The sequence below is a fragment of the Parasteatoda tepidariorum genome, chromosome 5 (assembly GCF_982258835.1).
Source record: "Parasteatoda tepidariorum strain Cologne lab strain chromosome 5, Ptep-v5.0, whole genome shotgun sequence".
Classification (NCBI taxonomy): domain Eukaryota; kingdom Metazoa; phylum Arthropoda; class Arachnida; order Araneae; family Theridiidae; genus Parasteatoda; species Parasteatoda tepidariorum.
In genome coordinates, this window is record NC_141759.1 from 7,723,719 (window position 1) to 7,751,226 (window position 27,508).

The 27,508-nt window shown below is 31.5% G+C and overlaps 2 protein-coding genes across 2 annotated transcripts in view; both read left to right on the forward strand.

Moving 5' to 3' along the window:
- On the forward strand, window positions 1–24,116 carry LOC147808543 (uncharacterized). The gene is made up of 14 exons (XM_087165044.1): window positions 1–17; window positions 66–157; window positions 313–381; window positions 537–605; window positions 761–829; window positions 985–1,053; window positions 1,209–1,277; window positions 2,035–2,145; window positions 5,694–5,798; window positions 7,465–7,701; window positions 15,380–15,446; window positions 15,660–15,700; window positions 17,233–17,323; window positions 23,825–24,116. The coding sequence occupies exons 1-14, from the start codon at window positions 1–3 to the stop codon at window positions 23,904–23,906; spliced, it is 1,188 nt and encodes a 395-aa protein (XP_087021170.1). The 3' UTR covers window positions 23,907–24,116.
- LOC107442536 (uncharacterized) overlaps window positions 1–27,508 on the forward strand; it is a 287,072-nt gene that overhangs the window by 23,426 nt on the left and 236,138 nt on the right. The gene's annotated exons all lie outside the window — the stretch shown is intronic.

Below are 27,508 nucleotides of genomic sequence, written 5' to 3' on the forward strand. Positions count from 1 at the left end.
ATGATAATTTTTTTCTAGTTTTGTTTTCTTTGGTTCAGCTGCGATAGTTACATATGCTTCTATAGTGATAAAATTTCTAATTTTGCAGGAACTGTGCAGACATATTCCACCGAGACTTCAGGAAGCACAGGTTGGACAGATACTTCTTTTAGCACAGGTAGAAGGACCGAATGAAATTAAAAATAAAATTGTTCATAATTCAAAAAATTTTGTTACATGTATTCATGATAATTTTTTTCTAGTTTTGCTTTCTTTGGTTCAGTTTCGATAGTTACGTATGCTTCTATAATGATAAAATTTATAATTTTGCAGGAACTGAGCAACCAGATTCCACCGATAGTTCAGGAAGCACAGACTGGACAGATACTTCTTTTAGCACAGGTAGAAGGACTTAATGAAATTAAAAATAAAATTGTTCATAATTCAAGAAATTTTGTTACATGTATTCATGATAATTTTTTTCTAGTTTTGTTTTCTTTGGTTAAGCTGCAATAGTTACGTATGCTTCCATAATGATAAAATTTATAATTTTGCAGGAACTGAGCAGCTAGATTCCACCGATAGTTCAGGAAGCACAGACTGGACAGATACTTCTTTTAGCACAGGTAGAAGGACTTAATGAAATTAAAAATAAAATTGTTCATAATTCAAGAAATTTTGTTACATGAATTCATGATAATTTTTTTCTAGTTTTGTTTTCTTTGGTTCAGCTGCGATAGTTACATATGCTTCTACAGTGATAAAATTTCTAATTTTGCAGGAACTGAACAGACATATTCCACCGAGACTTCAGGAAGCACAGGTTGGACAGATACTTCTTTTAGCACAGGTAGAAGGACCGAATGAAATTAAAAATAAAATTGTTCTTAATTCAAGAAATTTTGTTAGATGTATTCATGATAATTTTTTTCTAGTTTTGCTTTCTTTGGTTCAGTTTCGATAGTTACGTATGCTTATATAATGATAAAATTTACAATTTTGCAGGAACTGAGCAGCCCTATTCCACCGATAGTTCAGGAAGCACAGACTGGACAGATACTTCTTTTAGCACAGGTAGAACGACTTAATGAAATTAAAAATAAAATTTTTCATAATTCAAGAAATTTTGTTACATGTATTCATGATAATTTTTTTCTAGTTTTGTTTTCTTTGGTTCAGCTGCAATAGTTACGTATGCTTCAATAATGATAAAATTTCTAATTTTGCAGGAACTGAGCAGCCCTATTCCACTGATAGTTCAGGAAGCACAGATTGGACAGATACTTCTTTTAGCACAGGTAGAAGGTTTTATGAAAGCACATTTTCATGTTTTTCTTTCAGCAGAAAAGTGGCTACCTTACGTCTTCCTATTTGAATTCAATATTTGTTTTTCCTTTGGTTTTCTTAAAATATTTCTTAAACGTTTTGATTTAAAAAAAAAAATCTTATATGACAATAGGACTTAAAAAGTACGGTAATATATTTATATGTATATATTGCACTACAAAATATCAGTTTCAGCCTTTAACAGGAAATTATATGCTATATTTACAGCACGTAGTTAATACCTAATGTAGCCTCTTTGAAAATGTGTACGTTTACTACATATATTGTTTTCATGATTTTTCGAGTATTCATTTTGACCTTTAAACAAAACGTTAATATAATTGTGTTTGCTTGTATAAAATTTTGCCACCATGTAAATAATATAACCAACACTCTTTTTCCTACTCTTAACTTGAAGTTCTCTGTCTTGGAAAAGAACTCCTATGACTACAGAGTCTGGAATCATTGATGGCTATGCGAACAAATAAAACTGCATTTAATATAAGGACTTTATTTTTACACTACTTTCACCATTCGAAATGTTTGTCATACCTACCTAGATATCGAGAGTAGCCATAGCTACCGAGAGTATTCCAGGCAACCAGGTATTCCAGGTAAGGAGAGTCTCTTTATTAGATAGAAAGAGGGACACATTGAAAATTACTTTTATTACATCATTTTGTACATCAATTTAAATACTGAGCTGATCACTTTTTTTCGTTATTTCAGCTGGTGTTTGTGACTGTGGCAATCATTCAGTTGCATGCTATTTAGATAATGAAGGAAAGAAAATGTGTATATGCGACATTGGGTATTCTCAGTTGTTCCATACATGTATTGGTAAGTTTCTTAAATTTCTCTTCTGTTTAAATACGCATTTAATAAATTTCAAGGCTAAATAGATATTGAATAGTTTCTATTTGTTATCAAATATGTAACTCTCAGCATCTTACTTTATTAATGTCAAGAATCAATCGATTCTATGGAATGTAGCTGGTTGGTTGTAAAGCCAATTACTACACTGGCAACCCTGCTTGATGAAGCCGAGGAAATATAAGGCAGAGTGTGCGATTCTTGCTTTTCAGTGGCACCATCTATGACCAAGATTTAGACTTCCCCACATCATACTTCTCACCAGTCTATAAGGTGGACCCATTCATACATCCATTCATTCATCCACAGATCGTAATTTTGACCTGAATCAGGGAATGATCGATCTCCAATCCAGTACCCCCAGAGGTATTGATTTGTTATGGGAACATGGAGGACTTTTGCGACTCGACAGATTTAACGTGCATCCGTCACTTTACTACACGGGGAGTCTTCGGCCGGCGGGGTTCAAACCCATGAACTCTCGGACATGTGCCTAGCGCCCTACCAACCGGGCTTTCCCGGCCGATGGAATGTAGTTTCACAGTTTGACATCTCTTCTACTGAGAATGTTACAAATAGCATAATTATTTTTGTTCATTTTTTATGCAAAAGATTAGGTTATGTTTTTCGATAAGAAAAAAATTCCAATAAATCCTTAAATTTCTAGATTTTTTTGAATTTTTAATATTTTATATGAGGAGAACATCCTTTACTATAAAGAGAAAAGAAGCATTCTTTAAGGTAACGACAGGGACATATAAGCCTTGTTAATTTGAATAAATCCCAGACCTTGGTTTAAGGACTCTTGGAAGGAGAATTGGGGCAAACTACCTATCATAGGGAACTTTTTTAAGGAAATAATTTGCATTAGCATTATATAGGAAGAAAACCACATAAACCTCCGAATTGCGAGTGATTAAAATGGAAGCTGTTTCTCGTCTATGTATGTATTGGAACAATATTTTCAAAAACATTAGGAACTGGAACGTAATTGTGCTGACTGAGTGAAATTTTAACGAGAATCAAATCCAGTTCAAGCAAATAAATAGGATTATAGGATTATCCATCGTCTCTTTGAAAACATATTCTTTTTACCATTTTTTCAAACATTATTTTTTCCTTCTCATGCTTAATTTAAATGGCTTGAATGCTTATATTATTAAAACTATTACTTCTCATGCCGATATCGATTATAAAAGAGACTGATTTCCATGATTTGATCTTCCAATTGCCATAGATAGTGTAAACAGTCCACACTTAGTTTCTGAAAAAATATGAACTTTTCTTACGATAAAATAGAATTGAGCACTATAAACTTTTTCCCTATATAAATCATCAAGTAATAGCCCAGGCAGAAAGAAGTGTGTTAACAGTGAAACAGTCCGGTAATCGCGATTCTTATGATGTTAAAACGTTAAGTAAATGATTTTATTCTGACAAAGTTTATGACAATAACCAGCTGTTTTCCTTGCATGTGATTATGCAAACTGGCGGGCATTGTACTCTAGTAAAATTATAAAATAGAATGCAATAAAGTACATATTTCTAGAAAAATAGAATACTATTAAGCAGACTTTGTGACAATTGCTAAGGAACAACTTATTTATGGAAAGTAGTGTTGTTGAGAGCTGACCAATAACAGGAAAATCAAGTGCAGCAGTCATGATAAAGCAGTCGCCGTTATCTGTATAAAAGGCAGGCAATGCACACAATCTCTTCCTTCAATTGGAAATTCAGGGTGTTAAGTGTTTGACCAAAATAGCGCCGTAAGTTTTTGAACTTATATCTGTAAAATTCAGCGTTGTATCAAATGTTAGAAAGACATCATTTGAGTTCTTACAATCGTGGACGACCAGGTAGACAATTGGAAGCAGGTCAAAATTTCGCCACTGTGGCCGCACAGATGAGAGTTTTAAAAAGTGTCATTTCGTTACGAAAAAAGACCACTAGAGGTAGAAATGCTATGCAATGGCGTACCGGTGGTCGTTGTAGGAACACCACACCTCAAGAAGAGCGATACGTAGCCATAATAGCAAAAAGGAACAAAAATGTCACTCCTCGATAGATAACTGCAGATTGTATCATATCACCCATTGTAACATTTACATAAATGTAGTATTTATGTATGGTTTTATTTTATTTATGACCATCGTTTTGAACAGCCATCCCAAGTTTGGGTTTACGACTACTGATATTCAACTCCGCAACCTTATAATTTTGAACCCAATCCAGAAGACTAGGGAACTTCCGGATCAAGTATTAGAAGAAATGTGTCTTTGCGGAGGACTCTTTGATGGAACTAAGCCGCATTTGCATTCCATGGAGAAGAAGACCACGAGAAACTCACACGGTTCGCCTGAAGGCAAAGGGACTCCCATGATCTGTCTACCACTGAGAATATTTCGTGTCAGCATTGTGGTCGGAGCAAGCCGGATACGGAATTCGTATCACCATCCCTCGCTAGGACATGAACCCGATTCACCTTCTTGGAAGTTGGCGAACGCTCTAACTCCTGAGCCGTCGCGGCTCTTACGTATGGTTTAGCATTTTATGTTTTTCTGTTACTTTTAAAATTAAAAAAAAATCTCGGTTTTCTATTAAACTTTATTTAAAGCATTAAGCCTTCGAAGATAGAACTTTAAAAGATAGATATAGAGCCTTGAGCCTTCGAATTAGAAGGTTTTAAATGTCGAAGACAATATTTTACGTTTTCTTTTCGAAGAATCTGAACGTTTTCAAGTATTGAATATCAATACTAGGTTATTTTCTTATACTCACTTTAACGGCAAATTAATTTTCACAGCTTTTATAGAGAGATGAAGTTTGGAATTTGAATACCTGTTAACTTTCGCGATTTTTACTAAAGATTTTTCACAGTTGTAGTTGAAAAGCAGAGTAAATGCAAATAAATAACAATTTTTTAAAACCTTTTCATGTTTTTACACATACAAGGAAGAATTTTCAGGTTTCTTGTTTACTTTTTATTTACTGTGTATGTTGAGATAATTAATCTTCTTGAATTTACGCAAATTTTCTTAAATCAATCCTATAACATATTTCACGTAATAGTGAGAAAAAGTAGTAATTATCTTACACTCAATGTGATGTAGTTATTCAGTTAAAGAAATCAACCACTTATTAGAATCGAAACCATCAAATAACGATGAGATTATGAACGTTATTTAATTAAAGAAATTTTGGAGCATAGTTTCACTCCTCCATTAATTTTTGAGCCACGAAATTTAAAATAAAGGAATAAAGTTAAAAAAAAATTTTTACGTTTGTATATCTTCGCCATTTTGTATCATAACCTACTAATTGCAATTTTCTTTCTTTAAAAACCAAATTTTGGAATTCTACTTTAGCAAATCGTTGCCGAGTCGCTTTTTTTTCGAAATATATTGTGAAGCACTTGTGATGTTTTTTTTTAATTGCATACATCATTCTGTTTGCAAAGAATATAATAGTCCAATATATTATGAAGAGTAAATGAAAGTTTATATTTTCTTTCCTAGATTGTTATTGCGGCGAAAAATCACTTGGATGCTTCTTTGATGAAAGTAAAGAGAAGAAGTGCTTATGCAAAGAGGGTTATGCTCAAGACCAAGAAGCATGCAGAGGTATTAAATATATCAGGTGTACCATTATCACAATTCTTAGCAAACATTTTTAGACTCCTATTACTATCTTTTAGCTACATTTTTAGACTTAAAAATTTCATATTTTCACAGGAACAGAAAATTTGAAGGAAATGTTCTCCAAACAGCTCCTTATTATATTTGATATAAAAATTAACGTATACATTTAAATACAATCTAGAATTTATAACAAAAAAGCACATTCGAAAAAAAGTATTTGTTTGAAAAAACAGTTTCGGAGATGAAATATGTTTGAAACATTTTATTTTATATTTCATTATGTTCGTCGTTGATCAGCCGATCCAATTTTGAGTTTACGAGTACTAATAGGTCAACTCCGTATCCTTGTTATTTCGAACCCAATCCAAAAGAAAAGGGAATTCATGAATCAAGTATTGGGAGAAATTTTCCTTCATGGAGGACTTTTTTTATTGGACTAACCCTTACTTGTGTTACATAGATAGGAAAACCTCTCACGTTCAGCCTGATGGCAAAAAAGACTCTAACCCATACTCCGTTTACCGCTGAGGATATTATTACAATACCACGCTGGTTAGTGCGAGCCAATTGAGGAATTCGTATTGACCAGCCATCGCTGGGATTCAATCCCGGTCCACCTCATTGGAGTGCGAACGCTGTATCCCCTGAGCCGCTGCGTCTTATGTTTCAAACATTTTATTTTATTTTATAACCGTCGTTGAACAGCCGACCCAATTTCATGGGTTTACGACTACTTACGTTCAACTCCGTAGCCTTGTAATTTTGAACCAATCCAGAAGACAAGGAAACTCCTGGATCAGTACCCCCAGAGGTTTTGATTTGTTGTGGGAACATGGAGGACTTTGAGACTCGACAGATTTAACGTGCATCAGTCACCATTTACTACACGGGGAGTCTTCAGCCGGCGAGGATCGAACCCACGACCTCTTGGATGAAACATTAAAAAAAAATGGTTCTGTTAAGAAATGTGTCCAGCCTTAGCTACAATGTATTTGTAACATCAATTTTTCATATAGGTAATAAAATCGCCGGGCGCTGAAATAGGAACACGAAATCGAAACACCCCAGACGCGATGTGACCCTTGATATAACTCATGTTGCCGGCCATAGAGAAAGGCTCTTTTCTCTAAAGTGTCTGCCAAAGTAACTTTAAGAATTCGCTATTATATTAAGGTCTGGAGATTGGACTAGCCAATTCAATCTAAACATTTAAGAAAATTCTTGATGTGATGAGGCTTGTGTGATCACCTGATCACTCTATTACCGTCAATCAGTACCAGCTCAATAACTAAAAATAAATGAATAGAATAAAATATATTAAAGCAAACTTCTAAGTTTTTAAGAACATACATTTATACTCTTAGTAAACTTGGTGCCCGTTTCGAAAACATGGAGGGGCATAAGGTCATTCTAAATGATGCATTATCATAGATTCAATCAAGAGGATGCCTTATTATACCATCAAATATTGGTTTCCATAAACGCAACTAGCACGCATGCACATACATTTAAAACGAATTAAAAATATTAAAAAAACATTTTTTTTATATAAAATTACTATCGAACTCATATCTCATATAACGCTAACATAATATTGATAAATAAAATTAATTAAGGTGACATTTTGATACATTTTTATTTAATTTAGAGACATGTAAATACGACAGAGAGTGTCTGAATGGCGGAATCTGCAAGATCAGTTATGGAAGAGTTGGATTTTGTGAGTGCAGGGCAGACTACAGCGGAGATAGGTGCGAGATCAATGATGTCTGTGATCATTTCAATGATGTATGCCAACGATATGGAGCCATATGCGTCATTAAAGATGGCTTGCCATCTTGTGAATGTCCTTCTGACAGGAAAGGTGTTACTGGACTTTGTGAAAGTAAGAAATTACACAAAATAACAGTGAAATATTGATTCAGACAGCAAGTATTATATAATTACTAGGAGGCTCCGCCCCCTGCTCGCCAACGCTCGCCAACCCCCGAGAATTGCTACGCAATCCTATGTGGTACACGCCGTGAACCATGGCTCGCTGCGCTCGCTCTCCAATGAACACAATGTTCTAGCACAAAGACATAGTATATTATCATCAAAGACGTAGTATTTTATCATCAAAGACATAGTATTGTACTTATGTAGAAGAATTCTATCAATGTTCTTATTGGCTTTTAAAAAAGTATATTAGCTATTTAGATTGTACATGGTGAAAAAATCAAAACATTAGCTAAATGAGAAACATATTAGCAAAATAAATTATCAAATATTGCAGTTATTCACCTAAATTCAACTAAATGTGTATAATAAATTAGTTAATGCTAGAAATTCTGAAAGTTTTTGAAAAAAATTTTATTATTTAAAAATATAAACTTTGAATCCTAACTTTTCCTTGTGAGATAATAGCCCTCAAAAAGTCTTTCATTTTCAAGAACACAAAAATTTGTTTTATCGCCAAATGAAATATTTTTTGGTGATCAGCATTATTGAAATCAATTTCTATATTAATTAACATTTGTGATAAAGTACATAACATTTTAGAACAAAATAAGGATGTTTTACATACAATAAATTAAAATGCATGGCTGTTAGCATTACCCGAGAAATACCACGTGGAGGTCGCCATGCTGCATTTCTAATCGGGGAGTTTTGATTTTGGCAGTTCCCCTTGCCTACTGCCAATAGAAGTTTCAATAAAATTTTTTCCAAAAAACATTTTTTTCCGCAAAGCTCTAAGAAATTAACACTAAGCAAAACACAATTATAGATTTGGCATCTTGGAGCAATTACTGAAAGGCTGTCAAATGACTTAACTCTTGACAGGCCAACATAAAGTTGTCCATGACTAAAAACTTGCTTTGTCAATACTAAACTGGTTTTCTCAAAAATCTGATCTTGTGACTTATTCATAGTCATGGAGAAGGCCAGCCTAATTAATTCCTAATTGAGTTTAATTTAAATATTATCATGTTTTTAGGGCATGAATCTGAATTGAACAACCTGATAATCCTCACTCTGGTTATTGTTTCCGTTTCTAAAAGCGCTATCTGTTGAGCCAGTTTATATTAAATATTATCATGTTTTTAGGGCATGAATCTGAATTGAACAACCTGATAATGCTCACTCTGAATATTGTTTCCGTTTTTAAAAGTGCTATATGTTGAGCCACCTCATGTGACATTTGCCATGTGACATTTTTAGCAGCAATCATTGGTCGATTTTCTAACGTTGCCATTCGGGGAGTTGTAATGAGGCTTTTTTTTGGTGCCGTGTAAGAGAAATATATATACATAGATTACGTTTCACAGGGCTCGCGCTAAGGATTTCAAATTATTAGCCAAATTATTATCTGTTTCAATTATTTCAAATTACTATTTGTTTCAGGCTTGTATTATTAGGATCCAATTCTATTTGGTTATGCGGCGCATCTACCGAAAATGACTGTAACATACCTGCCAACTTTTACGCATTTGGCGTAAAGTTTAATTTTTATATTTAAAGTGGTAGTAAATATATACTCCTTTTTCTTTTATAAACTTAATTTTAAAATGATTTTGATCACCACTGTTCTTAAAAGAATTAAGCACATATATTAATATGCGTTAATATAGTGGTTGACAGCTTAAGCTTTTTCAAATACAACGCATTTATTTGCTTAGAATTGAAATTTTAATTCCATTTTAACACCACTGGGAAAAAGGATAATGGAAGGGATTAAATGTTGGCAGGTATGCTGCAATCGAATAAAAAATACTGATTTGTTGGAAAAATTTATTTTGACGTAATTATGAGGATCGAGTTAATGTCATACTTTTCTTTTCACTGAAGAAGAATCATTCTCCAATACTTTCGTCAAAACACAATTTTACTAGCCAAATTAACGATATAATCGCATTTGGCGAGGTGTCGAATGTTTAGCGTAGGGACCTCTTTTTTGAATAAACCATTTAAATACGATAGAGCTAATACATTTAGCATACAAAATATCTATTATGAATAAATAAAACAAATCTGCTTCCCCAAAACGACAAACACTTCCTTTAGATATGAAAGCCGCAACTGCACTTTGTGAAAATAAGAAATTACACTAATTACAGGAAATTCACAGGCGACAAAAAATGCAAAAAGTGGTCGAAACTCAATTCAGTTTTATTTTTTAATTATCTCATTCATTATTAAATCTTAACTACCAGAATGAATCACATTTCAAATTATGCAAATTTAAACCAGAAACTATCTTTAAACGAGCTTTCAATAGCTAAATAAAAAATATGCTAAAAAAATTTGATAATTTTAATTTCTTTTAATAAAATTTTTGAATTTTATTAGTCACCACTTTTTATATTTTAGTCACCTGTGGCAACCTTGTAATTAAGAATATTATTATTACTGAGTTTGTCAACCATAAGTATGCAATTACGTAGGAGCATTCAACATAGATAATACTAATAAATACATAAAGTAAATCAGCTGTCGTTTATAATCTGATGACTTACTAATATCAAGGTTGACAAAAAGTGCAACAAAAAAGTGGCGGTTAATAAAATTCAAAATATTATTAAAAGAGATTAAAATTAGCAACTTTTTTAAAAAAAATTCAATTATGAAAGCAGAATTGAAAGTGAATGCAATGAATATGTTTGCTTTCAATGCTACTAATTTGAAATGTTAGTCTTTGTGTAGTTAATTAACTAAAGAGATAATAAAATGGGTCGAGTTTCTACCACTTTTTACATTTTTAGTCGCTTGTGACATTCCCGTAATATGCACAGATAAGCCGGCGCGACAAAATTTTGTCCTTTCACTTTCATTCACCTGCTGCCAATAAATGAAAATTCGCGATTTCTTTACTACTGTACTGTAAGTACTTGATACTGAATCAGTACCAAGAGTGTTCGGATTCTTTCTTTAATTTAGAAGGAATAAAGTATTCTTAACTACAACTTTTTTTTTTGATTTTTACTTAATTTCTTTTAGTATATTTGTAATATTTCATAATAGCAGCTGTGACTGCTAACCACAATGCCTTAACCCCGTGGACGGAAAATTTTCAACTACTTTTTTTTTTTAAGTTGAGCGACTACAGTAGTTGTCTTCTAAAGTAGCTTATAGAAGACAAACGCAACTGGCGAACTCAATTCTCACCAATATTCAAAATTATATTGACAAAAATGTTTTAGTATAAAAATGTTCATGTTTACATTCACTGGTTTTTATACTAAAATTTTTTTTACTGATTTGTTCTTTTGACTTTAAACTCTATGCTTTTCTTCACAGTGATTTCAAATATCTGTGATTTAAGTGATCAATGATTTTATATATCGTTCAAGAAATAAAGTACAGAGCGAAAAACAAATAATGGACCACCCTGAATAACTGTTTATCTAAAGATCGGATTTTCACGTTCTCGGCTTCAATCTTAATGGTTTGAACGGTTTGACCGCAAATATGCTAATTAATTCATGCAGACGATGTTTTAAGTAACGAAATCAGACACAAAACCATACTTTATAGTTCCTGTGAAATCAAATTTAAAAAAACGTCAGATATTTAAAATTCGATTTCCCAGGACAAATCGACCGACTTTCCGAGCATCAGACGTAGATCTTATTAACGATCGGCCACAGAGACATTCTCATTGCATACGTTGACGGGCCCGCTGAGAATTTGCACCAATCAGATTCGATTCTTTTTTTAAACGTTTAAACTTTATTTCTTTATTTAACTAACGTTAAAAGTAGTTGACAGGAATCGCTACAAGCAACTGTTTTTTGTGTCGCACGACTCACTGCGCTACTTCTCTTAAAAAGTAATGCACTACACTACATACTACGGAAAAAAGTAGCCACTACAGTAGTTTTGCTACTTCAGACGACTCATTTCAATACACAGTTTAAACAACATCATGCTGAATATGATAGACTAGGACTAGTAATTAATAATATCAGTATTAACCCTTTCCAGAATTACTGTCAGTCACCACTGTCACCTGTAAATTACCCACCGCTCTAAATGTAAAATTTTTTTCACCTCAATGTTTAGTTACCACTTCATTCAGTGATCTCCGGGTATTTTAAGGTAAGTTTGTGAAAAAATCTTTCAAAATGTTAGTGGTTGCGTCCATTTTTTTTAACAGCTGAAAGAGCTTCGAGTGCAAATGGTTAAAAGACAGTTTATTTCTTCAGTATTAAAAAAACTAGGAGGCTTCGCTCCCTGCTCGCTGGCGCTCGCCAACCCCCGCAACTGCTTTTTCGGATTGCTTTGCAATCCGATGTTCGCTTTGCTCGCTCATTGGATACGTTCTTAACGTCTAGCTTTTGTATATTTTTTTGAACACTGAAGTTCCGAAAACTTTTCATTGTAGAAAATTCTAAACCTGTGCATTTCAATATTAATTTGAAATTGAAAACAGTTCGCATATTTTTCTTAATCACACTATTCTAAATTTCAGTTGTTGAGAAAAGTAACTGTTGTAAGTTTTGTTTTAAAGTCTTTCCCACCAGAGGGCTAAAACCATGTGTTGTAAAACAATATGAAATAGTACTGAACGCCGGATGTAAAACATCGGCATCGATGAAAATAATTTTGTGAGAATTTTTTTGATAATTCGGTGAGAATTCACCCGATTAGCCATATGATGCTCGCTACGTACTCTTGTGCGCCGAAGCCTATCAATTAAAACGTATTAGCGTTTTATATAATATAGATTAGCCATATGATGCTCACTACGTGCTCTTACGCGCCGAATCCAATCAATTAAAAATGAAAACTGTTGCCAGCGCGAGAAAAGAAATATCATCGGTTTTATTGATACATACGTACGTATTAGCGTTTTATATAATACTAGGAGGCTCCGCCCCCTGCTCGCTAACGCTCACCAACCCCCGAGAATTGCTACGCAATCCTATGTGGTTCACGCCGTGAACCATGGCTCGTTACGCTCGCTCGCCAATGAACGCAATGTTCTAGCACAAAGACATAATATATTATCATCAAAGACATAGTATTTTATCATCAAAGACATAGTATTGTACTTATGTAGAAGAATTCTATCAATGTTCTTATTGGCTTTTAAAAAAGTATATTAGCTATTTAGATTGTACATGGTGAAAAAATCAAAACATTAGCTAAATAAGAAACATATTAGCAAAATAAATTATCAAATATTGCTTCACTAATATTCTGCATTTTAAAGCGTGAAAATTCAATGCATAAATAAATGCGAAATATAAAAAAATTCAATGCATTCAATACAAACACTTAAACGTTTTTTAGACGTTTAGGTAACTCCCAGTAGAAAAATATCAATTCAACAGCGGCCTTTTAAAGCATTCTCACTTCAATTAATTAATTAATTCCTAATTGAGTTTAAATTAAATATTGTCATGTTTTTAGTGCATGAATCTGAATTGAACAACCTGATAATGCTCACTCTGGTTATTGTTATCTGGTTGCTCACTACGTGCTCTTGCGCGCCGAATCCAATCAATTAAAAATGAAAACTGTTGCCAGCGCGACAAAAGAAATATCATCGGTTTTATTGATACATACATACATACAGTACGTATTAGCGTTTTCTATAATATAGACAATTAATTAATTAATTCCTAATTGAGTTTAAGTTAAATATTGTCATGTTTTTTGTGCAAGAATCTGAATTGAACAACCTGATAATGCGCACTCTGGTTATTGTTATCTGCTTGCTCACTACGTGCTCTTGCGCGCCGAATCCAATCAATTAAAAATGAAAACTGTTGCCAGCGCGAGAAAAGAAATATCATCGGTTTTATTGATACATACGTACGTATTAGCGTTTTATATAATACTAGGAGGCTTCGCCCCCTGCTCGCTGGCGCTCTTCAACCCCCGGAACTGCTTTCCCAGTTCTTTTCGGATTGCTTCGCAATCCAATGCTCGCTTTGCTCGCTCATTGGATACGTTCTTAACGTCTAGCTTTTGTATACTTTTTTGAATACTGAAGTTCCGAAAACTTTTCACTGTCGAAAATTCAAAACCTGTACATTTCAATATTAATTTGAAATTGCAAACAGTTTACATATTTTTCTTAATCACACTATTCTAAATTTCAGTTGTTGAGAAAAGTAATTATTGTAAGTTTTGTTTTAAAGTCTTTCCCACCAGAGGGCTAAAGCCATGTGTTGTAAAACAATATGAAATAGTAGTCTGCCACTGGACGCCGGATGTAAAGCATCGGCTTCGATGAAGATAATTTTGTATTTTTAATTCTCTGAAGGGCGTCACCCTAATAATATGGAATTTGTAAAATAATTGTATATATTTTTGATTGTTGATGAAGCCCATCATTTTGTGTTTTCATCAGTGTTCAGAAGCAGAACAACTATAAGTTTTTTATTTTATCACAAAAATATAAAATGTATAAAAAACAAAGAAAAGAGTAAGAAAATGAGTATAGTCATAGAAAAAGTTAAAATTATAATATAGTATTTGTCAGTTAAAATAAAACTTTTTGTTTAAGTCATTGTTAACAATTCAAATTTCTCCGAGGCAATTCTAAACCTTAATTTTGTTCTAAATGTCAGTATTCAGACACACAACAGAAGTTTAATATGAAGTTGTAAAATGTAAGAAGTTGTAAAATTTCTTTAAAAACACAATTGTTAATCTGGGCATTTGGCGATACAACACTTATAGAATTGAAGGATTTGTTACGTCAAGGGCTCAGGTATCATAATTTTGATCTAGTTGCGCTTCTATGTCATTTTGTTTTATGTTGCTAAGTTAACTTTCAAAAAATTCTATGGCTGGCAACAGCATTTATATTTTTCAGAGCCAGTTTAAATTAAATATTATCATGTTTTTAGGGCAGGAATCTGAATTGAACAACCTGATAATGCTCACTCTGGTTATTGTTTCCGTTTTTAAAAGCGCTATATGTTGAGAGCCACCTCATGTGACATTTGCCATGTGACATTTTTAGCAGCAATCATTGGTGGATTTTCTAACGTTGCCATTCGGGGAGTTGTAATGGGGCTTTTTTTTGGTGCCGTGTAAGAGAAATATATATATATATAGATAGATAGATAGATAGATAGATTAAGAAAGGCAATATTTATCTACCGTGGTTTTTGTTAAAAGATTATTTATTTAGTCAAATAATGTCGATGCTGTAATAAATAGGAATTTATTGAAGTTTTTTTTTGTATCAATACTTTTTAAAGAAGGGTTATTTTTCAATAGATGGCACCACTATGATAAAATTTAAATGCAATCAAAATTATGATATTTCATGACAGTGGAAATAAGGGACAAGGGGCAGTGGAATAAGGGACAGTGGAATAAGGGACAGTGGAAATAAGGCCGGGAGATATAAAGTCTTTCTGATATACAAGAAGTTAGAGTGTTCTAGGATAGTTAGGAGTTATGGTACTGTTTTTAATATAATGTTGAATGTTTGGAGAAAAGAAATGTCTTAAATAAAATTTCTCTTTTTATTTTTCCAAAATCATTTTGATACTCGAAAAAAAATCATAATTAAATAGTCGAATCGCAGACATTTTAATAATTCATTTATTAAATTTCAGATATCTGCAATCCAGATAAATGTATTCATGGTCGCTGCGAGATATTTGGGAAAGATTTCAAATGCAGGTAAATCTGCTTGATATTCCTAATATTTTCTGGTCAATAAGGAAAAAACAACAAAATAAATTCATATTGCTTGAAAAATATTTTAATTTTTTTTAATGTGTACATAAACTAATAATAGAAATGTATTCGTGTATGCTTTCATGTAAAATTAATAATGTAAATCGACTTTATACATTAAACAAATTAAAACTTTTTAAACGTTTTTCCTTTAAGGTGTGAAGCTGGCTTTGAAGGAAAATACTGTGATAGCAAACGTAAGTAAAATAAAACATTGCTTTGGAGTTACAAATATTTATTTAACATTTTACTATATAGTAAAAAATAAATAAAAAAAACGAACCATTATCAATATTTTTTGATCTAATGCTGCATCTCGCAGCTTTTGGACTCAAATTAATGGTTCGTGGGGTCTACCTCAAATATGCTGATTAATTAAAAAATTAAGTAAGCGAATCGATGAATGAGAAGTTGTATAGTTAAAAATCGATTCCTCAGAAAATATTTGACGAATTTCGAACAAATTTTCTATTTTTTCATGTAAAATCGCGTCCTTTAAAATAATGTGAAAATTGTATACCTTACAATTCATTATTTTTTCCCGATTATTAAATAAAAAAAAATAATAGAAATTAATAAAATAAATAAATAAGTTTTTACTACAACTAATTTTTGCAGGTACTTATTGTTGGATAAATGAATCTCATAATTGTGTTCAAAAATTTTTGAATTCGCTAAACAGTTCATGAGATATGGCGAAATACGCAAAGAGTAAAATTAACATTAAGGGTTCCGAGCTTTTGACCCCCCCCCCCTGACCAAACTATTGGCACCGTAATTCCTAGATTGCGTCTACCCCCTATATTTTAGGGTTCAAAAATCCGAATTTGTCGAAAAAAATGTATGTTTATTCAGAGATAGTACGTTTTCGTGTCTGAATTCGTCACTTTCTATATCTTCTCAGTAATTAATTAGCATATTTGAGGCCATTCCCACGAACTATTATGATTGAGTTCCAGAAAGTAAAGATCTGATAATTTGATCATAAGTCTCTCCGGGTGGTCTGTTTTTTTAATTATATTGATGCAATAGAAATCAAAGAAATACACTCGTTGTTAACATGTGTGAAATCATGGTGATGCGCTCCATTAGGAGCAGAAAAATTTGGGTATTTGCATAGTACTTTTTCAATCTGGCGTAGTTTTTGGAAGAAAAGAAAAACACGCTTAACATCTGAACTTATGATATAACAGAGTTAATAGCCATATAACAACTGCAATTACATACAAGGAAACCGGAGCACCTTTTCTATTAAATAATAGACATTTAACAATTTGCTCTCTTTTCGGAGATTTTCCTTTCGGCTGCAGTTGATCACAATTATAATGCATGCGTTTAATTCTTTTCAAATCTGTTTCCTGAACTCAAAAAGAGTCAAAAATCATACTTTTCTTTATTTAAAGAAAGGCTTGGAAGGAGGGGGGGGGGTCGGTAAAAGACGCTGGATTGAAACATTGGGTACACGGGTAAATTAAATTTTTTTTTGTGTGACTGTTCTTAATGTAAATCTTTCGAAGTTTACTATTCGCTTTTATTGTTATCTCTATTTTCACCAACTAAGCGCCTTTTCGCGAAACATTCTGATTTTTCTGACTCAACCCTTTGCAGTGAAAATTTTATTTTTTTAAGTTGCATCAGATTTTACAGTAATGACCATCAGTTTTATAACAATTTGCCTATTTTAATTTAATAAAAAAACGTATATTAATAAAAAAAATTTTATTTTTAGGTGATGGAATATATTTTATTCTAGTTATCACTGGCGTAGTTTTCATACTGATATTCAGCATTGGAGTACTATGTATGGCAATTTATTTCAGGTACATGCAATTATTTAAAGATTTTGTTAATCTATTTGTTTAAAACTTAGGAAAAGAACTACTAATAAATACGAGTATTTGCCGAAGATGAAAGTAAAGCAGCAAAGGATTCAAACACTTTAGAAAATACTTTTTTGTTTTGAAAATATCTTGATTTGAAATATTTTTTTTAACATTCATTTAGAATATACTTTAGAATATTACTTTTCACTAAAATATATAAGATGCAAAACTCTAAGGTAGTAGAAAATTCATTGAATAGATGTTATATACAATAGGTAGGAAATTTATGTTTATCGTAAGAAACTAATATAAACTATAATATAAATATAGTGTAAACTAATATAATTTATATAATATATATATATATATATATATATATATATATATATATATATATATATATATATATATATATATATATATATATATATATATATATATATATATATATATATATATATATATATATATATATATATCATATAATAGAAAAATCGATTAAACTTCCACCGAGATGCCAACTAGCTCCAATTTGCAAAAAAATATTTTCTATATATCAAACGCACTTCAGCAATGCAGTAAGAAAGGCACTTTAAAACAAAACTACTCTAGTTACACTCAATTTGAGCTTTTGTTTTCATATTTTGTTATCTGGCAATCTTGCTATGAAAATATTTTGAATAATTCTTGAAAAATTTCCCGTTCATGTAAGTATATTTGAATTCGCTACTCGCTTTATAGATTATGTTTCATGTTTTATCCTGTTTTTTTTTTCTTTTTCTTTCATTTTATTTTTTGTTTTTACAGGTTATTTTTACTTTTTGGGTTCTTTTTTATTAGTTGTAATTTTTGTAAAAAAAAATGTTGAGTGCTCTTCGCACGATTGTATTGATATATTTTGCTTTAACTAAAATGATACAAAATCAGAAAGCACTCTTTTTTGCGGATATAATCGTGTGGGCTGATGAAAATATTATAGCTTTTATTTTCCGGATTTTTTAAAAAAAATTTATCCTTTCTTTTTCCCTAGTTGTTTGTTATTTTTTTATTATTATTTTTCTTTCCCCCTTATTTTCATATGTTTTTAATTTTCCTTTGTTTTATCTTTATTTTGAATTTATCTTATTAGTTCTGTTTTCCTGCAGCTTATGCGCAATAAAAGAAACTTATTGTTTTTCTTAATTTTCTTCGTGTTTTTTTCTATTTATTTATTTTACTATATATATATATATATATTTGTCTGTTATTTAAACTACAACGTTAACCTTTTTTGAACTTTTTTTTATATATCTTAATGTTGTAAAAAAAAACATATTATTTTTTCTTATTATTATAGGGTTTATTAAATTATTTTTCTGAATAAAAATTGTTTTACTAGTTTTTCTCATAAATAGCAGCACTAATATGTTACTTGCTAGAATTTTTTCTACCATGTATATATTTTTAAATTTTATTTTATTCGATTCAAGTTATATCCACAACTTTGGAGATTTTGCCTCTTCGTGAACTTTGTTAACTGTTAAATAAGTATTTCACTTTTAAACCTAATCCACATATTGCTACACGACGGTAAGTTTTGTTTCCGCTTTCTTTTATTTCATGCTCTTTCTCAACTGATTTTTTTAGCAATATCGATGCATATAAAGAATAATTTTTATCTTAGGATAATTATTCTTTAGTTAGAAATATCGCATTATATTATACCAAAAGATGTGTCTAAAGAAAGACTTTTGGTTTTTCCTATAAATTCATTTCTATTTTATATTATTTTATGGTTATATTATTTTACTATTTGTGTATATATATAATAGATAATAAAAACTGGTTGAACAACTACATTTTTTATTATTTTTTTTAACGGAGAACAAAGCATATTTAAGTATAGTAGATAATAGTCGATAGTAAATTGTTAGTAGCTGAAAGCTTTTGTCACACCACACAGTCTGCCAATTATTTTTTCTGCTGCCACTTTGTGAAATTTTTTTCAACGGCCGTACAAGTTGGCAGGTATGCAAATATTACCACTTAATTCTAAGAAATATAATACTCATTTTTCGAGATAGTGTTGGATAGGGTTTGGAAAGGTACACAAAGTCATAGCCTCCTGCAATTATGTTTCGGAGAATTTTGCTTTTTAGTGATGATAGATTGACATCAAAACTTTTAGAATAAACAATTTTTTTTTTTGTAAAATTTTCTTTCAAATTGAGATTATACGTAGTAATTTTTTCGACCATTTATATTAATTATAAAGAGTAGAGGACAGAATTACTGTAACACTGATTCTTTAAAATAATAAGGCCTTATTTTTGCTACCACTGGGAAGATTTTTCTTAAAAATAAAATACGAAAACATTATTAAAATAAATCAAAAGTATGAAGAAGAATATATATATATATATTCTAAAATTAAAATACGAATTAATATTAAAGGTTTCAATACTTACAAAATTTGGAGAAAGCGTGAGTGTAGATAATACTTAAATTGTCATAGATTAATACTTAAATTGTGTTAGATATACTTAAATTGTCAAAGCGTGAGTGTAGATTCATACTTAAATTGTTGCAAAGTTGCTTTGCAAATAATATTTTTTTATAATTTTAAATCAGGTATCTTTTTTATTATTTTTATAGTTACATCTTTCGAGTCGAAAATTTCATGGACCAATTTAATGAAATAAACATTAGGTGTTTGCAACCTGTTCATATTAAGTTTTAAAGTGCATAAAACTATAATAATTTTGTTAACTATCGAGCACTTCTATGTGAATAGAACGTAAATAGAAAAGTTGCTGTCATTGATCCACGTGTGCAAAATTGTCTTTCCAAAGAACTTCATTTTTTTAAGGATGGTATACTTTTCCTATCAGCTAATATTCCAATAATTTTATTTTTATAATTAAATTGGTAGAAAATTTTATAAGTTTTTTTCATTTCCTGAATTTTTAAATTTAGTTTTATGCTAAATTTATCGTCACTATTTATAAAAACAATTTACCTATATTTATATATTGTTATTATTCTTTGTTTCTATTGCCATGCCAGAAAGTCAGCTTGAGAATACAATTGAATTTAAGGCAGAGGTTGCGTTTCTTGTTTTACAGTGGCGCCATCTGTGGCCAAGAATTCAACTTCAGCCACAAACAAGTATTTAGGGTGAACCCATTCCTCCACAGTTCGTAATTTCGGACCTAAACCAGAGAACGATCGATTTCCAATTCAGTACCAGCAAAGGTATTTTAAGAGAACATGGAGGACTTTTTAACCCCGACAGTTTTAACGTGCACCAGCTACCATTTAATGCGTATTCACCATTCCATAATTCGAACTCCCGTTCTCACGTACACGAGTCCAAAGTCCTACTAACCAGGCTCTCCCGGCTCATGCACATATAAATGAATTACAACGATGTCTTCGTAAAATAAAAAAAAATATTTCGATTTACAATTGTTATTTAATTACTGTCTGACTAGCAGTCGGGAATATCGTCCTTAAAGTAAAAGTTTGCAAGTGCGGTCATTGCATATGAATCATTATTTAATTTTATTTCCAAGAGAAAGTCAGTTTTAACTATCATAATATATTAATAATATAAAGATTTATTGTTGGATCTGAGGTCAAAGCACACACACATGACTTTTTTTTAATTCTAAAAAGGCAGTTTCTGGTTTTATAGACTTTTCATAAATGTTCCACTTTTTTGTGGCAGATGGGTTAAAAATCAGGATTGCCAACTATCTATGTTTGTTGGAAATATTTTTTTAAGTGGTAGCTGTTTCAGAGTATTATTTTTTGTTTTGTAAAATTGACTTCAAGTTATTTTTTGCAAGTTAATGATCAGAAGTTCGATTCTCAAAGAACAAGCAGTTTTATATATCGTAGCTGCTAACCTTAGGAATAAAAAATTAGGAACACTATATGCGACAAAATAATACGCAAAAATTACGAGAGTAAGATCAAAATTTAACTATTAAATAATAACATTAATAGACATATATTTAAATGCCGCATGTAAATTAGTAAAACAAAACTAGAAACACTATTTTTTGTGGGAAATTAATAATATTAATATTTTTAATTAGGAATACTGGCATAATAATTTAAAAACAATCATTGCCTATTTATATATAATTATTCTTCTCAAATTCATAAAACACAGGTAAATAATAATGTACATCAGAAACAAATATTTCTGATGCAAGTGTACTACAATATACAAATACTACAATAAATTTAAAAAAAAAAATATAGTTGTTTAAGATTCATTTTATTGAAATGATCAGCAACAGCTATTTGAATAGTATTTTCTAATAAAAAGCTACTAAAAATTACTTAAGCACAATAAACACAGGAAGCGCGGATGCGGCGATCAGAATAAGGGATTGATTTAAAAGCAAATATACTGCAATTTTATGAAAATTCAGATTTTTTATAAAATATCAGATTTGATTTAAAAATTAGGAACAAATCCAAAAAATTCAGAACAGTTGGCAGCTATGATATATATGCAGTTTTATAGTTGTGAAGAAAAAAAAATTGAGAATGAAATTTCTTCTTTACCAGTTTTTGCTCTTTTACAGTCTTGATATATTCAGGCTTTCAACCTCAGCTGAGACTTTTAAAATATCGGCAAAATTTTTGAAATCTTTCATTCGTAACTGTACATAAAATATTTTTACAAAAATCGCTTTAGTTGACGGATAAAGTCATAGATATATTTAATTACGTTTTATATTTTAAGTGGTGTTGAAAATTCAGCCAATTCTGAGTTTACGCTCATCAATTCCGCAGCCTTATAAATTTGAACCCAATCCAGAAGACAAGGAAACTCCTGAATGAAGTATTGGGAGAAATTAGCCTTAGTGGTGAATTTTTTGATGAAAGTAACCCGCATTCACGTTACAAGGATTGGAAAACCAAGAAAACTTCCCAGGGTAAGCCTGACGTCCAGAGAACTCTAACCCACTGATGATATTTTACCTCTGCACTGGGATCGGTGGGAGCAGGTCAGCACCTCCTGGAAAAGAGAAGGCCTCAACACCATAAACAAGAAATTTGATCCTTTAGTAGTCCAAACATAATGTCATAATTCGTATTTAACCACAACTGCGCAGTTTATGTTCGCTACGTAGGACTACTAAATTGATCCGTGCTGAGGCCTTCTTTCTTCTAGAAAGTGTTGGCCAGGTGCAGAATTCTTTTCTTGGGATTCGACCCTGGGTCACCTCAATGGAATGCGAGTGCTCTATCTCCTGAGCTACCACGGCTCGGATATATTTAATTCACATTAAACTGAAATCAGCTATTTCAGCAAATTTCAGTCTACCATTAGAGGAGTTCTAGTTGGCATTCAAAAGTGTTAAAGCATTTTTTTACCTTTTTTTTTGAAGTAGCAAATTTATTGAAGAAATTTATAGGCTGCTGATAAATGCATTACTTAAGAAATAATGTAAAACCTCATGACTAAAAACAGACAGATTTAATGCAAGATACATTGCAGTACCTGTTTCTAAATGTTTTTTTTTTTTAATTCCAATGCAAAAAAAAAAAAAAAAAATTGGAAAATTGATTTGTTATTAGTATTCCTTTCTCTGGACAATAAATTCATTAATACCGCAATAAATTTGACACCGAAAAATAAACAATATTTTCAAGAATTTCTTGGCAGAGGTGTACCGAAGTGGTAGCTTAATCAAGTAAAATAAATATCAACTCTAGACATGACAATAAATCTCTTCACGAGGAGAATTTGAATTTTATTTTTTGTATATTTGAGAACCAGAGAACTGAAAACACCAGCAGTGAAATCATAAAACAACTTCATATTTCTATTTTTTATAGCGTACTAGAAATAATCAACGGTGTTAGTTTAATCTGTTACAAAGATAATAAAAATTTATAGGCCTACTTTTTCGGAAACTAATGAATCCATTTGTTTCAAATTCTAGATTTATTTCATAATTAAAATTAATTTGTGTGAAAGAGAATGAAAAATTTCTTATCCCTTATCATTATAACTTATCCCTTATCATCATCTCTTATCCCTTATTATCATCTTCCAAACAGAATCAAATAAATACCAATTAAAAATTATTTAGGCCAGAAAGATATTTTTCCTTTCGCAAAAAAAGAAAAAAAAAATAAGAAAAAACGAAATTATCTAATTTTGTTCTTATTTAAATTTCTTTGCTATGGATGGCGCCACTGAAAATACAAGAAAATCACCATCTGCCTTCAAAATTCTCTCAATTTCAAGCAGTCTCGCTGGTATTGGCATGTTGCATACCAGGGACTAATATAGACTATGTTGCATACGTAACAATTACGAGAAAATATTTTTTTAGAAAGTGGAGCAAATTGGTATCACTGACTAATGTAGATTTAGTTATTTTATATTTTTACCCCAAAGGTTAATAAAAATAACAGGTTGTTTTATACAAAATTCTGAGGAGAGAATATTGAACAACCATTATAATTTTCTTCTCTTTTTTTTCGCAGATTGAAAAAGAAACCTGCAGCTACTGATTTGGAAAAACTGGTAAATGATATAAGAACAGAGACTATTTCAGTTCAACGATAACAATAAAAATTATTACATTTTGAAATTTGCTTTCAATCTTTCAATTCTTGGACGATAGTTGCTGAGAGATGTTTTTTTTTTTCGAGGGTCATCATTATCCTGGAACAAGAAGTTAAGAGCTGCAAGCTTCTGAAGAATATTTCAAAGGTCGCTGCTTCACTTTCCAATTTAATAATAAATAAATAAAATATCTCTTTTTTGTGTGAAAAATTTTAGTTATATTCAAAACATATTGAATTAGTTAGCAATGGGTTTCCAAACACCTTTTTCCTAATACTTTATCCTCCAATTTCATAATTTTTCCTCAACACTGATAACTCCAGGTTTGAATCTGGAAAAATCGGAATTTCCCAAATACTAGAAACTCGACGTAATTTTTGACAAATATCGTTATGGTCATTGGTGCCAACTTATATGTATTTAATTAGTGATCTGTAAAACTACCTTATTTTTGTTCGTTTACCACTACTACTTCGTCGCAAATGTAGTAAACAACGACTACTTTTTTTAAACTACAAATTACTTCACGACTTTAAAGAGACGATCTTTGCTAGAGAACTTAATTTACACTTAGATTCAAATTGGGTTTGAATATGAAATTGGCTTACGTTAAACAATAAGAAATAATTAAGAATTCTTTTTTCATATTTACATGATTCAGTTTGTTATACCAAAATATTTTTTTTTTTCAATTTGTTCAATTAACCTTCAACTTTTTCGACAGAAAATATTAAATTTAAGTAAGGCGAAACTATTAAATGCTTGCAATTTCTTAATTGTTTAATGCTCTTTCCTCTAAGAAATTAAGTACATTGGAAATATGTTTCCTTTAAAAGGAATTAATTAACGAAGCTAATAAATACCTGTAACCAGTAAAACGCTTAACAAAAATATTTAATTTAATAGTCCAAAACTACAATGGAGCAAAAATATATTTTTTATAGATTTGTAAAAACATTACATAAAAAAAAGTTAATAAAATTATAATCATATGTTTTCAGTATCATTCAATATATATTCAGCGTGTAATTAATGTGACTATACGCATTTTAAATAAATTTTCATTTCTTTAAAACTTTAATAAAACGTAAACATTATACAATGCAACGATACATTACAACATTGCACAGCACATTAACTACGAAACGTTACGACAATTACGATAACATAATTAAGAATTAATCAAAAATTTTGTTTTTCTTCATATACATTTTAACCTACACATAAAACATTTAATTTCAATATTCCAATAATATGACCAGAAAAGAAAACTTACAGGGTGAGTAGTGTACTCAGATTTAGCAGAGCGAAGGTTGAACTGAGATCCAGCGCATGCGCAAATAGCAGCAAAGTGACACTAAAGTGGTATGTTGCTTGTGAACTGGTTGTTGGACAACTTTACATGCCTGGTTGAGTACGCTGCTTCCCGCCAACCCCCATATTATCTTTTCTTTCAATGGGCACGTTCCAATATTCGCACTGGTGACACTGGTTTGCCGCACCGACCGTTCCAATATTAAAACTGATTACACCAGTGCACCGCACCAATCGTTCCTTCATTCAAACTGGTGTCACAAGTTATGCACGAAGTGCACCAGGTCTCTAGTTGGTTTGGTCAGTTCGTGTGACGTCATTACCCTTATTTGTTTCCAAACTTCATTATACTGCTGTTGAGATCGTCATAATTTTACTGTATTTTTGAATGGATTTTATTATAAATTTGTAAAAAAAGCTTGTTTCAGCATTGAGAATAAGTTTTCTTGTATCAAGTCGAAATATAATAATTACTATTGGAAATGTATTCTGTAGATGCATCGTCTTGACGCTGTTTATTACGATGGATATCATTCATAAACATTTTATTCCTCGTATTGGTTTGTGTTTGTTTTCAAGTCTAAGAATTCATCTGAATTTTTATTCGTGGGGTGATTAGTTTTACTAGATACCCCATATGAAGCAACCAGACAGTAATCAAGTTGTCTACGTGTTGATCTTAACGCTCGAGCATCCTACTCTGTAGTTATGATGCCTGAGTTGCATGTAATGAAGGCGCGAATTCATGAAAATGGTGCCTTCAGGTGCAACTTAATAACCTCTCCTGGGATCGCTTAAGTTAAAGATCCACCCACTTAACATATCGTCCGACTAGGACTTATGCAGTATAGCTGCAATATTCCTTGGTAATAATGCGGCTAAATTATATTAACTATTGTTTTTAATATTGACCTCAATATATAATTTGTTATTACTTCACATGGGTTGTTTTCTTACAAAAAGCTTATCAAGCATGGAGTGGTACTCGACGTTAATACAATGTAATACATAAAGGTCAAATGTTTTTTATTTTAATTGTAATATATTTTATTACTCATAAAATATCCATTATTTTCTCAATTAGCAACCAGGGATGCAAACTGCTTCTCTTTTTGCGAATGTTTTAAGAAATCGGTAGAACATTAAATCGAAAATACATAAGAATAATTACACAAACTCTATAAAAGAGTAACCACGAAATAAATACAGTAAAGTTGCATTTCATATAATGCTGGATATATTGATAAAAGAACCTCATGTGGTCTGATGCGGTGCTGATGCTCACACTGGATAATGACTGATTGGTGATCTGAGACCTAGACCGCGACCAGGGTTCATGGACTTTGCATTCAAGATTTCTCACCATTTCATGCTGTTTACTGATCGAGCATTTTCCTTTTCGAGTGAGTAATACGTATTTCATTCTCTTGCAATTATGTTTGGATGTGGCAAAGGAAGTAAAATTCAGATTTGACCATTTCATTTTAATTACTGCAAAAATGTTATCTCTACGCTGCGGAAGTGGCGGCAAGATTACTGACACGCCCACTAAGAGAGTTGTAATACCGGTGATATATCTCAACTACATAAAGCCAGGTGCTAAGCCCGGTGAAATTTTTGAAGATGAATATGGACACTTCCATTGCTGGGCTAAAAGAGGAAGTTATTGCACGCTCAGCGATTTTAAAGTGCCTGAACGAGCTGTAAGACCATATTATTCGGCCGATTCAATTCCGGTACCTCAACAAATTACGCCTGAATTGCCGACTACATCAGCTGTCGCCCCAGCTATGGAAATCAACGATGGAGACCTGCATATGGAACAGACTAAAGAAATTTCGACCTCTGATTCAGAAAGTATTAACAAAAACAACATAGAACCTCCTACAAAGAAAAGGAAAAGGAAGAAAAAGCTAGCGGATGTCAAAAAAACTTGATAATTGCACAACCACGACTACAAATAGCTGCTCCTCTTTACCGCTAGAGACCGCAACTATCTTAGCAACATCAGAATCCAAAGAGGATTTCAACAAAGCTCCAGATCCACCTACAGCTTCAGTGAAAGTTCTACATATGAAGTTTACAAAAGTTTTAATCCGTCTACTACCAGTTGACTTCAAAGCAGAGGATATTTCCCTTAAATAAGGGAAATTAGACATCGAAACCCACCACGTAATACAGTTTAAGAGAAGAGTGGGAGGAACCTACTGGCTCCTCCCACTTTTTCTCATAAACCTTAAATAAACGGAGAATAACCAGCAAATTTTCGCCATCACAGACATACAGCG